The 14781-nt window shown below is 38.9% G+C and overlaps 1 protein-coding gene across 1 annotated transcript in view; it reads right to left on the bottom strand.

The window, feature by feature from the left end:
• The window catches only part of lrguk (leucine-rich repeats and guanylate kinase domain containing), a 128434-nt gene that overhangs the window by 12740 nt on the left and 100913 nt on the right, over window positions 1-14781 (bottom strand). The window contains exon 12 of the mRNA XM_060842526.1: window positions 11028-11124. Within this exon, the coding sequence (XP_060698509.1) occupies window positions 11028-11124 (97 nt within the window). The remainder of the gene's footprint in view (window positions 1-11027; window positions 11125-14781) is intronic.

The following is a 14781-nucleotide window of genomic DNA, read 5'->3' as shown; positions in this document are numbered from 1 at the left end:
TTTACAACTTCGACATGATGTTTCAACTCTTATACTCATGGTCTGAACAATAAAGGCAAGTATGCTAAATGCTTTCTGAACCAGCCTTCTACCTCCTTCAAAGACTACATATGAAATTTAAAGCAGAATTTAGAAGTAAATATATTGTGGGGAAATATGTCTTATGTGCCATGTATAACAACTATTTACAACAATTCACAACAACCATGTGTTGTGATTTAATTATATGTAATACACGGGGGAAAATCCTCCTCCATCCAAAAACTAGCCTGTTTACTTCACTTATAGGACAAGATGAATACATTATTGATCAACATGACTGTAATTTTCTATTTGCATCAGAAGGCAAAAAAAAGCATAACATTAAGGCTGTAATAGTACTCTTTAGGATAGTAAAGGACAAAAACACACATTTATCTGAAAATCCTCTCTCTCTCTACAATTTTAGAGGCATGAGTCCATTTACAAGAAATAAACTTACATGAAGCAAACTTTCAGATTTAAGTGTTCATCTACAAATGTTCCCTCTCTCATCTCAAAGCCAATCTTATTAAAATATTATTTTGTAGAGCGAGTTGGCATTGAAAGTAACTAAATAATCTAATTTGAATAGCAAAAAAAATGTTTTTGAACAGGAAAGAAGTGGTACCCAGTATAAATCAAAATCAGCAGTAATTTGACATTAGATGCCAAGGGGGAAAAAAAATTCATGAGGCTGAAAATAAACTGTGTTATTTCACACAATAGACTTTTTTTAACAATTAACATATGGGATAACAGCAGGTGTTCATCGTTCTCTCTAAGCTGCAGGCCATGCAGTCACTCCGAGAGTCTGCGCTGCTGATTGTCATGTTGATTCCATGTCGATGCATTCATTTCCAGTTTCTCCAGCCATTATCGCGCACTGACTTCAGAGGTCTATGTAATGGCTGGAGTATGAGGGAATGTAGTAGGCATTGTAAATTTGTTGTGAAATCCAATTCTAAATGTCATATTACTTTAAATATAATTAGGTCACAAAATACATTCTGATGAAGACAGCCTATTTGATCTAATATTTTCAGAGAATTCTGGGCTGAATTGGCTAAGTGTCAATTTTGAGGAGTTTCTTGGAAGTTTTTTTTCAATGATTCCTGGTGAGTTTTTCACACTATTCTCTGAAATTTGTCCCGTTAGCTGTGTGCCATGCATTCATCATGTCGCTCTCGCACTGTTTTGTGCTCAGCATTGGGGGAAGTTTAGCTTTAGCCCAAAATGTCGATTTTCCTGCTCCTCGGAAGCTGCCTGACCTGCTGTGCTTTTCCAGCACCACTCTAATCCAAACTTCGGCTTCCAGCATCTGCAGTCCTCACTTTTGCCTACTGGGGGAAGTTGCTGCTGCCAGGATTCTTGGTGCCATTGTCATATTTGAAGCCCTGCAGAACGCCAGTACAAGCACCACCAGTCAGGAGCTGCACAGTGCATGTAGTTGGAGAATTGGAACCTCATCTTCAGCAGGTCTATCCTCTGCTCTACCCAAACTGTGGTCGAAGAATGGGCTTGATTGTATTTATTGCTTGACCTCAATCAGGGATTACATAATAGAGAAGCCAGCCATGGTTGCAGACGGTAGCCCATGCTTCCCACCAGTCATCCCTATAAGACATCCAGCCCTTAAAATGAAGCAGGAGCTTGGGAGTTAGCTCCCAGACCATGTAACAGTGACCTCTAAGATGTGACAATCACAAATACTTGTACATGAATGTAATTTGTTTGTTTTGTTGATTAATTTTGTCATGTTATGATCTCAACACGACATGTATACATCTATAGTAACCTTCCCCTTGAGTTGCCAGCTATGTTGGCAAAGTCTACTGCTCAGGCTGTAGCACTGACCTTGTTACAAGCAAACAAGTTGAAGTGTGTGATCTGACACAACTTGCTTTAGTAACAGTCTTGATATTTTGTGGGTTGAGAATTGAGGGAACCTACACAGGAGCTTAGTGGATCCTTGGAAGCAGCCAGTTGCATAAATGTTTACTGCAGCTGTCACTTTGATAACCAACAGATTGGAATAATTTCTGCTCCTATGTCTTAAGGTCTTAGTATCAAGGGGATCAAGGATTACAGGGAGAAGACGGGAGAATGGGGTTGAGAACCTTATCGGTAATGATTGAATGGCAGAGCAGACTTGATGAGTTGAATGGCCTAATTTCTGCTCCTATGTCTTATGTTTTTAACTACCCAGCACTTCAGCTTCCATTTCTCAGTTGGCATAGTTTGTGATAGTGTCCTGGCAGATCTATATTTGTGAGAACACTGTGCCGTGCTCAACTGGAGGAAGTGCCATTGAGAATGATAGACTCAGGGGTTCCTGGATCTTTTCCAGATCCTGAGGAGTTCTTCAGTTGTGACTTCTTCATGCAGCAGCTGTTCTGCAGCTGTCGGAGGATAATGTTGGAACCGAACTTAATGGTTCAACCTCAATTTCTGTTCCTTTGTTGTGATGTAACCACAGTTAAGGATAACCCCTGTCAAGGCTGGATTCATTGGTCATAGTTCCAATTAACCTGTGTGGGGAATATCTGAAACAGAACTGGTAGTTGGTAATGTGAGTAGTCAACATTCATATCACACACACAACTTATGGTTTTGCATAGCCCTTGACACAGTTGGACATGGAAGACTCCAACAAGGAAAGGCATGGAATGTCTCCACACAGACGTTTGACATAGGGAATCTTACTTCAATATATGTGGAACAGGCCGTGTTGTGCAAATATAGTATTCACCTTATGCTTTCTGATACTTTGTCCCTCTACTCCACCCCCACATCACCCAAGAAAAGCAGCATTGTATAAAACTTATATGGTAGGATTTGAATTTATATTCTCCATATTAATAGTCAATACTTCTGGATGAAGTAACATAACCAGTTGTTACTGAACCCATATTGTAGTCATTGAAGAAGCTCACAGTAATGAACATTCTGACTGAAGAGTTTTTATAGCTTAGTGGAATACAAAACAATAGAAACTGTTCTATATTTGTCTTAAATGCACTCAATGACATGGCCTCCACGTGACCTGTGGCAATGAATTCCATCAATTCACCAGCCTCTGGCTGAAGAAATTCCTCCTCATACCAGTTCTTAAGGATCATTCCTTCATTCTGAGTCTTTCATAATGAATGCTAACATTGCATTTGCCTTACTAACCAGCAACTGAACCTGCATGTTAACCTTAAGAGAATCCTGAATAGAATGCCAAAGTCTCTTCAAATTTCCAAATCTCCTCATTTAGAAAATTGTCTACACCACTATTCTGGATCAGTAGTGCTGGAAGAGCACAGCAGTTCAGGCAGCATCCAACGAGCAGCGAAATCGACCTTTCGGCCAAAAGCCCTTCATCAAGAGGGCTTTTGCCCAAAACGTTGATTTCGCTGCTCGTTGGATGCTGCCTGAACTGCTGTGCTCTTCCAGCACCACTGATCCAGAATCTGGTTTCCAGCATCTACAGTCATTGTTTTTACCTACACCACTATTCTTCCTACCAAAGTGCATAATCTCAGATTTTCCCACATGTATTCCATCTGCCACTTCTTTCCCCACTCTCCTAGCCTATCCAACTTCTTCTATAGCCTCTATGCTTGTTCAACACTGCCTGTCATAGAGCCAGAGAGTCACATACCACAGAAATAGACCATTCAATCCAACATATCCATGCCTACAAGACATTCTAAATAGCTCGCCCTCTGCTTATTTTTGTGTCATCTGCAAACTTAGCAATAATACCCTCAGTTCCTTCATCCAGATCCTTAATATGCAATGTGAACAGTTGTGGTCCCAACAATGAACCCTGTAGAACTCCATTAGTCGCTGGCTGCCATCCTGAAACAGACTCTTTTGGAGCTGGGAGATGGAAACAAGTTACAGAGAAACTAGTACAGAAGCAGTTCTCTGTTCTCTGCACTCAAGATGCACCTTAAACTGAAGTTACCATAAGTTGTGACTTCTAACTGGCAAATCAGATAAATTTTAAAAATGAACCAGCCACCCTATGCCACTTGTAAACCAGTGGAAGCATTCACAAAACGAAATCTGCAAGATCCAACTCAACAGAATTTCAAAGCAAAGACAGCTGAATTGTCTTTCCAGTTGTTCCCTCTGTCATGTTTTTTCCCCTGTCTATTTGTGTAAAGTAGAATTCGGAAAGGGCTGAGAGTTTTCATTTGTAATATTATATGTGAGCAATCACCTGTATTACCTGTATCCAGAGTCTAATTACTTGTAATAAGCAGTAATTCTTTTTAAGCATGAAAACCTGGTTGACAATCAGGTAAATTGGGAAATTTTGTATACTTATTTCAAAATCTTTAACTTTGTTATGACTATTGGAATAGCTGGGTTTGATTTCTAGTATGCTACACCAGTGAGCTATGACTAGACAGAAATATTTAAAATTTAACATTTAAGCTCTGAATGAGGGTACAAAGTGCAAAAACACAAGATCAAACAAGGTAGAGATGCTATGTGCATCCAAGGAGGCGCAAAGTGAGGGAGTACGAAGACAGCAATTGAGCAGTACTGAAACGTATCCTGGTCTAATCTGTGAGATGCGTGTTTGTCCCTCCATGCAAAATGTCCTGACAGCAGCGTTACAAAGAACAGTGCCATTGTGCTCCAAAGAGCAACACTGAAGTGCAGGACTACATTCTACATGGATTAGAGATATACCTTGAAAATGCAGTGAGGCTAGTATATGTCTGATGTCAACATTCATGGTTGGAGGTGTTGGTGACTACTGTCCATGGTAGAGGTCTGTAGGAACAAGTGGCTAACTTGAGCTGCCAGGTACTCTACTTTTCATTTCAATAATTATCATTATCTAGTTTTTACCTGGTGCATGGGAGAATAGTAAAATGAACATCAATGTGTCAAGACAAGGTACTAATTGAAAGCAATGCATTCAAATAGGCCTCTCATCATTCACTTGTGAGATTTTGATCTCACTATTCAAAGCTTGCTTGTAGATGGACTCTTTTCCTCACATTGAGAAACTAATTTCTTCTAATTTCAACATATTTTCACAACTGACTCGCCAATGCCTGACATTCAGGGACTGGGAAAATTCCACCCACTAATTGTGGGTGGCACGGTGGCACAGTGGTTAGCACTGCTGCCTCACAGCGCCTGTAGACCCGGGTTCAATTCCCGACTCAGGCGACTGACTGTGTGGAGTTTGCACATTCTCCCCGTGTCTGCGTGGGTTTCCTCCGGGTGCTCCGGTTTCCTCCCACAGTCCAAAGATGTGCGGGTCAGGTGAATTGGCCAAGCTAAATTGCCCGTAGTGTTAGGTAAGGGGTAAATGTAGGGGTATGGGTGGGTTGCGCTTCGGCGGGTCGGTGTGGACTTGTTGGGCCGAAGGGCCTGTTTCCACACTGTAAGTCTAATCTAATGTTTGCCCATCAAGCCATTAACATTTAAGGTTACCTGAATGATAGCAACTTTCACAATGTAGCACTCCCTTAATAATGAACTAGACCACCAGCCTTGATTACACTTGAGTGAAAATAGAATTAAGAACCTTCTAAAGTCAAGTTGACACAATTATAAATAAAGCCAAACTGATATCACTGAATCAAAATCCCAGTCAAACATACAAACTGTGAGAACTTGTTTTTCTACAGCACTTCTAACAATAATAAGTACAATAAAGCTATTCAGATAGAAAGTACAAATGCCACGCAATAACATGGAAAATGAGCAAATGCTAATGAGAAACATTTTGAAGCTGTTTTGAAGTCACAAGTCATTTCAATGTGTTGTTAAAGTCTATAATCATTGAAATGTGCTCCCAAAATGATTTCCCAGCAAGCATCATTATAAAAAGGTGAATGAACTTTCTTGACAAATGTGTTACTTAAAAACTAATGATTGGCTCATTGGGCAAATATGTTGTGTGGGTTGGTACTATTCTATGCACTGTAAGAAGTACATGAGATTGATTGATTATTTTCCACCTGTGAGATTGATTATTTTCCACCAGTTCTTTCAAAACATCATAAGCCAGAAACATTAACTCCATTTCTCTACACAGATGCTGCCGGATCTGTTGAACATATCAGTAATTTTCTGTTTATTACTTAAAATTTATAAAACATGTTTAATTAACTGCAAGCATCTGGATGGGTATATGAATGGGAAGGGTTTAGAGGGATATGGGCCAAGTAGGTTACGATATCTGGTTGGCATGGGCGAGTTGGATTGAAGGTTCTGTTTCTGTGCTGTACATCTCTACGACTATGAACTGCATGAAGCTGACAGGGATGCTACCATTCTCAGTATTACCGGGCTGAAATGAGAAAAAGATCAGTTGGAGTTTCAAAGTTTGATCATATTCCTGTTCTTTTCACCCTTCCCATCAAATTAATTCCTGAAAAAAAAACCTGTCTAAATTCTGGAAAGGAAAGGATTGGAATCTTTTTTTGATGTTCCCCAAGATGGCTGATAATTACTGCCTCAATTCAGATGTGAACAAATGGCTTCACCAGTGAGACTCTGGATCGCAATGATCTCCAACAAGTCATAACCAGAATCACAAAGTATGACAGATGGAATGAGGAGTGGAGAGCACGAGGCTTTTCGGTAAATGTTTCTTACCTATGGTGAAATGAACATAGAATTTCTATTTTCACAGTGATTTACCTTTTATTTAATTATTATATCATTTACACTAAGCTTTTAAATACAGAATTTTTGACTTTTGACCATAATTTTGTTCAAATATAAAGTTTAATCAGATATAGCAGTGCCAGGAATTAGATGTACAATTCTAACTTTCCAGTCACAAACCAAAATCTACCACAATTAGAGAAACGAAAAGGGATCTAAGGTAATATTCCATGGTCAGAGCGAGTGAGTTGATGCCTGGATGAACTTGTCTCAAGTTCAGAGTTGCCAAAACAGAATCCTGGTAGCAGGCCCTGAACATAATTGATATATGGTTAACAAGATAGTTAGCAGATTCAAGATGTCTGTCTTAGGGAAAAAACAGGTATGATAACCCCACACACTGAGCCCTAGACCAGTGATCTCTCAAGTAAATAATTATGTGTTGACATAGGAATAAAAGATGTGGTTTGTTTTTTTTTGAAACAGTAGGGATCTGGAGATAAAACAAAGGGAAAATTTGCATTGACACTAACAAGACAGCAGTATTGGATTATAAAGTACAATTTAACCAAGTTTGAAATAATAAATTATATTTCTGAGTCTTTTTCTCATTTAAGTAATAGATGTTAAAATGTGAAAAAGAATGGAAAAGTTGCAAAAAATTGTCAAGTTATTGGAACTCATTGTTAGTTGTGTTTACACTGTTGTTTTGTTCAAGCATGGAAGAAGAGATCTAAGAAGGGATGTGTGTTCAGAGTGAGCTTCACCCAGTAACGGATTACTGATTGCTTTGCATACAGACGAACTTCGATTATCCAAAGGACACAGGTGAGTATTTCGTTCGGTTAATTGATTTCCGGATATTCGAATGCTGGATAACATAATCTAGCCTTGCGATCATGCCGGATAATCCAAGTTCTTCTGTAATCAGGACTAGTTGTGGATGCTAGAAATTATCAGTTTGGTAAGAACTCCAAGTGGCTTCTAGGCAGGTGAACAATTTGTGTTCTCATTGTACAGGGAGAGAAGCCACCACATTGCAGAAAAGACAAGGTCTACCTCTCTCTCAGCAGAGAAGTAATCAAAATTTGGAAGACAGCTTGATATAATTTCCCACCAATTGTTGTATGTTGTTGCCTCTAACAAAAAATAAAAGACTTCACAATTAGTATGCAAGCCATGCTGTGTCTTCAGCAAAGAACTGAGAGAATCTGGAAAGAAGAAAATTGAAGAACAGAAGATCTTGGGAAGCAAAACAAAAGCCTCATTAAATCCTGTGGACTTGTACTTTTGAACTGTATTTCCCCAGTACTTTATCATTCACCCAGAAAACTCATGTCCGTTTGTGGTGTCTGTCTGTACGTATGTGTAGGGGTTTAAGAAGAAGATGACAGTTTCAACTAATAGAGCTAAATGTTTATAATTTGTATTTTGCTTGCCTGTGGTTAGAATTGATTTATTTGTAATAAATTGTAGTTCTTAAGAGTCATAGAGTCATCGAGATGTACAGCATGGAAACAAACCCTTCGGTCTAACTCATCCATGCCGACTAGATATCCTAACCTTGTCTCGTCCCATTTGCCAACATTTGGCCCATATCCCTCTCAACCCTTCTTATACATATACTCATCCAGATGCCTCTTAAATGCTGTTATTGTACCAGTGTCCACCACTTCCTCTGGCAGCTCATTCCATTCACACACCATCCTCTGCGTGAAACAGTTGCCCCTTAGGTCCCTTATATCTTGCCCCTCTCACCCTAAACCTATGCCCTCTAGTTCTGGACTCCCCCACCTCAGGGAAAACACCTTGTCTATTTATCCTATCTAAGACCCTCATGATTTTATAAACCTCTATAAGGCCACCCCTCAGCCTCTTATGTTCCAGGGAAAACAGCCCCAGCCTATTCATCCTCTCACTATAGCTCAATTCCTCCAACCCTGCAACATCAGTGTAAATCTGTCTGGCCCTTTCAAGTTTCACAATATCCTTCCAATTGGAAGGAGACCAGAATTGCATGCAATATTTCAAAAGTGGACTAACCAATGTCCTGTAAAGCTGCAGCATGACCTCCCAACTCCTGTACTAAATACTCTGAGCAATAAAAGAAAGCATACCAAATGCCTTCTTCACTACCCTATCTGCCTGCGACTCTACTTCCATGGAACCATGAACCTGCACTCCAAGGTCTCTCTGTTCAGCATCACTCCCCAGGACCTTACCATTAAGTGTATAATTCCTGCTCTGTTTTGCTTTTCCAAAATGCAGCATGTTGAATTTATCTAAATGAAACTCCATCTGTCACTTCTCAGCCCATTGTAATCCTGTTGTAATCTGAGGTAACCCTCTTCACTGTCAACTACATCTCCGATTTAGGTGTCATCTGCAAACTTCCTAACTACCTTCTATGTTCACATCCAAATCATTTATATAAATGATGAAAAGCAGAAGATCTAGCACTGATCTTTGTGGCACTTCACTGGTCACAGGCCTCCAGTCTGAAAAGTAATCATCCACTACCACCCTTTGTTGTCTACCTTTGAGCTAATTCTGTATCCAAATGGCTAGTTCTCCCTGTATTCCATGAGATCTAATCTTGCTAACCAGTCTTTATCATGAGGAACCTTGTTGAACCCTTACTGAAATCCATATCAATCATGTCTACTGCTTTACACCCATCAATCCTCATTATTACTTGTTCAAGGAATTCAATCATGTTCATGAGACATGATTTCCCACACACAAAGCCATGCTGACTAGCCCTAATCAGTCCTTGCCTTTCCAAAAACATGTAAACCCAGTCCCTCAGGATTCCCTCCAACAACTTGCCCACCACCGATATCAGGTTCACTGGTCTATAGTCCCCTGGTTTTTCTTTACTACCTTTCTTAACAACGTAATGTGGCACTACTATTTAAGCATCTTGTTAAGTACAGAACTCTGTCCGTATTTTCTGCTAATCTCAGACAATCAGACAGATAAATTGGAAACGTAAGAGTATTTTGATTTCTTTTGTGATCAATCCAGGAGTATTGAGTCTCAAGTAATAGCATACTTCCCAAAGTTGGTCATGACAGAAGAACAGACTAGCTTGTGCATCAAAGATGTCCTGCTTTCAAGATGGCTGTAGTATTATCACTGTCACTGAAATAGTGCATTTAGATAGAGAACAGAGTAACTGAAAAGATGGATATTAGTGGTATGTTAGCAATGACTGTATTAGCACAGAAGAAGGAACTATTGCAGGTGTGCTGGTCAGTTTAGATCTGTATCAATTAATATGGATCAGTCCAGACCCTCACAAAACATTTCAAGAAAGTAGCCTGGAGCCTAACTTGCTAGTTCTTTTAAGCAGGTGTGTAGTGGATATCCCAGAAGAGATGCAGCTGGTCAAATTACTTAGTTTTAAACAAAACTGAATTTAGTTATAAGATTACCAAATGAAACATAAACAACAGAGAACAGAATACAGAATAACGTAACCTATCTGAAAACCCAACAGATTATCCTAACTTAATGATGCTGTTTAAAATACCTGCAACAATCCTTGTAAACATCCATGGCAAAAAAAGTAAAATCAAACACGCTCTTACAGGAGAGAGAGAGATGACAGAGGAACCCAGCATTCAGCACCTTCTTCCATGCAGCTGTTTCTTGGACCAGCAGCCTGAAACTGAACTGACTGCTTTCAGTGAACAGCCAGATTGCTAAAACCAAACCATAGAAAAGCTGAGCTGGAAGAATTGGCCATTCCCCTTTCATTTTACAAGTGTTGTTTTTAAAAACTTGACAGCATCCTCAAGTAGATCAACCCCAAACTTTTTGGTGTCTGAGTCTTCACAACCTCCTGAAAAAAAACCAAGGACAGCATAACCTTGTGAAAATAGCAGCAGCATCACACCAATAAACTATGAAAAACATAGACCATTGAGTAGAAGGGCTAAAGAAGGATGGAATGGTCTACATCAAAGACTATAAAAAGCTTTTGAAGGAGGAGTAAAAAGGATGTGGCAGTACAAATAGAGCATTTCAAATGGTTATTACTAACGTAATCCTGATGCTACAACAAGCTGAAAAGATGTGAACAGCATATTGAACAAGAAGTCATATCAGACTCAATGTGTTAAGTTTGTTTCTTTCTCTACAGATGCTGCCAAAACTGCTGGGTTTCTCCAGCACTTGTTGTTTTATCATGTTCAAATGTTTGCTCCATTTCTGAGTAAAAATAACAATGTGTATTTTACTAATTTTAATTCAAATCTACACCCAACTCCACTTCATAATAATTCTGGAAACGTTCCCAAAGCATTTACGAAAAATAATTTACAATTCATTATATCCAATCTTTTGGGTCTTTGATGTTGGAAAACTCTTACCAGTCGGATCATTTCTTCAAACGTTTGCTCAGTTACAAAATGGTAATCACATCCATCTTCTTCTCCATAATATGGACTCCGACTCGTATGACAGATACTGGAAAAACAAGTTCAAATATATGCCTCTATAAATCATTTTGCTAATACAGGACCCTGATGTGGATCTGGCTCATTACAGAGGCAGTACTAAGGTACCTGATACCAGATGGGTCTGTGTAACAGATGTAAATATAAAAGGAAATAGTCTGTTCAATACACCAGATCTCCTGACAAACATTGATAGAAATAAGCAGAGAGCATTTGGATTGTTTCTTTCACAGAAACATTAATTTATATTTTGGTTACTGTCATGTTCATCAATTTGTTGAGAATGGAAGATGTTTTTCTTTTTTTTTGCAGCCAGCGGTATTATGAGATAGATTCAGGTCATGTACAAGATGTAACAAAGATCCAAAATGCTCTGGTAGCTGTGTGCAGATATATTATAACTGCATTTGAAAATAATATGCTTGTGAGTTTTGGTAAATTATAATCTACTGGTACAACAATAATAATTCTAAAGCTTAACCAAAGTTGTTTATCATTACTGGAGTGTTATATCCAGGATAATTGTGAAACAGAGGTTAGTTAATCACTTGTTTGTTAATGGCTTCGCAAAAATTTTTGCTAAACCTGAGTCAGTGCTAAAACATAAAGATCAGTCTTACACTCTGGTTAGAATCTATTTAGTGTAAGCAAATTTATTTTCAGTTTCATCTTTATAGAAAAGTAAAAATAAATAAACACTTAGCAGAACAGAAGGACACATTTACAATTTTGCTAAATGTATGCCATATCTTTAATTTCTAAGAAGTGTCTCAACTACAACATTCCATTTTCTGCACAAAACATGTTCTTGGCCTCTCTGAGGGAGATGACTCGCTTGTTGCCAATTAATGTCAAATTACAGGCAGTATTGTGCTGTTGTTCCATCTCTAACTGGACCTGCCTTGAGATTTGGCTCCAATTTATTTACAGAGAAAAGGAGAAAATTTTCATTTCATCAATCAGTCGAAGATGAAAGAAAAGTACTTGAACTCATCAAATCACTCATTTCCTTTGTACTTTCTTAATAGCAATATTTTAAGTAGCTTTACTGTGCTGTCTGGCTATAAAAGTTGCTGAAACCAAAACGAAACAGATGTTCCTCCAGAAATTATTTTTTGTTTAAACCGGCATAAAGGGAACAAAACTATTTGTTTCAGATGTGCACCGTAGATGTGCCACTGTTAACACAGTGCACTTGATTCCTTAACTACTGGCAACAAGCAGTGTTTCAAACGATGCCACTCTATATTCAAAATAATTTAACAAGCAAGGTATAGATTATATTGAGATTATAAAACATTACTTTGAAAGACTTTAAAAAGAAATTATAAATATATCCAATGATTTAAAGAACAGTACAGCATAGAATAAGGCCCTTCAGCCCACCAAGACTATGTTAATATCTTTCTAAACTAAATACCTTTTGTCCATATCATTCTATTCTTCTAATACTGCCTGCAGTTCTATTTGCCACAAGACCAGAAGAATGTGGATACTCTGGAAAGGGTGCAGAAAAAGTCTACCAGGATGTTGTCTAGTTGGAGGATTTTAGTTCTGAGGACAGGTTGGATAAACTCGGATTGTTTTCACTGGAAAGGTAGAGGTTGAGGGGTGACCTGATAGAAAGCTACAAAAGTATGAGACGTATAGATGATTCTCCATAGGAGCGAGAGTGACAGGGTAGTTGGTATGGGGGAACTTATATTTTCCAAATATTGACTGGGAAGACTATAGTTCAAGCATTTCAGATGGGTCAGTTTTTGTCCAATACATGCATGAAGGTTTTCTGACACAGTATGTGGACAGGCCAACAAGAGGCGAGGCCACATTAGATTTGGTACTGGGTAATGATCCTGCCAGGTATTAGATTTGGAGGTAGGTGAGTACTTTAGTAATAGTGACCACAATTCAGTTATTTTTACTTTAGTGACTTCACCACAACTGAGGATATGTGAACAGATAAGCACCTGTGGTCTAGATTAAAAATTTAACATCTCAAGGGCTCTAAGGACTTTGAAACATCATAACCTTTGTCTTCTTGTTCTTCATAATTTGCTGCAATTGTGCAGGGCTTTGGTGATACTGTGTGTACTGTAATTGTGTTCTCCTTATTGAAAAGAAGGTAAACTTGTATTGGGGGGAGGTACATCAAAGGTTTATTGAATTGATTCCTATGATGAGAGGCTGGGTAAATTGAGCCTTTATGCTTGTGAGTTTAGAAAAATGGGAACCCACCTCACTGAAGACTACAAGATTGTGAAGGGGCTTGACAGGATAGATACTGAGACATTGCTTCTCGTGAGGCTGGGAAATCTAGAATAGTATAAAAGGCTGATTGTTTGGGACTGATTTGAGGAGCAATTACTCAAAATGGTTTGTGTACCTTGGGAGATCTCCATCCTGAGGGCTGACCCCTTATTTCGCTAAGTTGGTTCCTTGTTCTGTATTCCTCAGCCAGTGGAAACATTACCTCAACATCTCCCTCCCCACATTTAGGGAAAATGTGATGATTCTGCCCCTTTAACAAGGTTATTTTGCCCTCGTTTTTTCTTGAGCGGGGTTGTAAAGGCAGAGGTTCTGATATGTCTGGAAATATCTACTTGAAAAGGCTTCTAGCTTTTTTTCTAAGAAACATTTTGTACAATGAAAGGGAGTGGCCATTTCTATAGTTCAAGGTTCTTTCCTGGTTTGGCTTGGTTTGGTTTTAGCAAGCAATCAGTTTGAAACTGCTGGTCAAAGAAGACTGCTGGGGGAAGAAGATTCCCTGATTCAACAGAGGTTTTCTGGTTGACTTTCTCTGGCATCTCTCCTTTAAGAACCTGATTTAGATTTTGCCTTTTTTTGCCAAGGGGGTTTTTGGGATGCTGCAGGAAATTAAGTTGCAATAGAGTCACTTGAGTTTTCAGTTAAGTTAAGTTATTGAATATTCTGTTCTCTTTTGCTTGTGTTGCATTTGGTAGTCTGTAAATAAATTCTGATTTTTTTTAAAAAACTGAGTGGTTCGACCAGCTGCCTTACTCCTGGAATATCCACCTTACACCTGCTTAAAGCAACTAGAAAAGTTAAGGTCTGGGCTACCTTCTTGAAATACTTTGAGGGGATCTGGTCTGCTCCATAACAGGGAGGACCACGCTGTGGTAATCCAGAGACCAACTCTAATGATCAGGGGACACAGGTTCAAATCCCACCTTAGCAGCTAATGGAATTCAAATTCAATTGATAAAATCTGGAATTGAAAGCTAGTCTCAGTCCATTAAACCATTACCAATTGTCGTAAAAACCCATTGAGTTCACTAATGTCCTTATGGGAAGAAAATCTCAGGCTGGGCCACAAGTGACTCCAGACCCACAGCAATGTGATTGATTCTTAACTACCCTCTGGAATGGTAGCAAGCCACTGAGTCCAAAGTTCAGTAAGTTCCAATACGTACATCCTACATAATGACTGAAAACAATTCCTGAAGAATTTTATATTCCAAAGAGATTAGCTCCAGGGAATGAAAGTCCAATTTACTTCATTTGTAAGACGGAAGCTAGTGAGCATTTGATTCACTGGAATATTCAATTCACTCCCCTGAGAATAAGATGGAGCTTCATTATTTAAGGAGTAAAAGTGCCATAATCCGAGCAGACCATAGGGTGGTTCTCCTAATGGAGAATGAAATGA

The sequence above is a fragment of the Hemiscyllium ocellatum genome, chromosome 23 (assembly GCF_020745735.1).
Source record: "Hemiscyllium ocellatum isolate sHemOce1 chromosome 23, sHemOce1.pat.X.cur, whole genome shotgun sequence".
Taxonomy (NCBI): Eukaryota; Metazoa; Chordata; class Chondrichthyes; order Orectolobiformes; family Hemiscylliidae; genus Hemiscyllium; species Hemiscyllium ocellatum.
The sequence above is the reverse complement of the archived record's forward strand: the minus strand, read 5'-3'. Positions and strand labels throughout refer to the sequence as shown.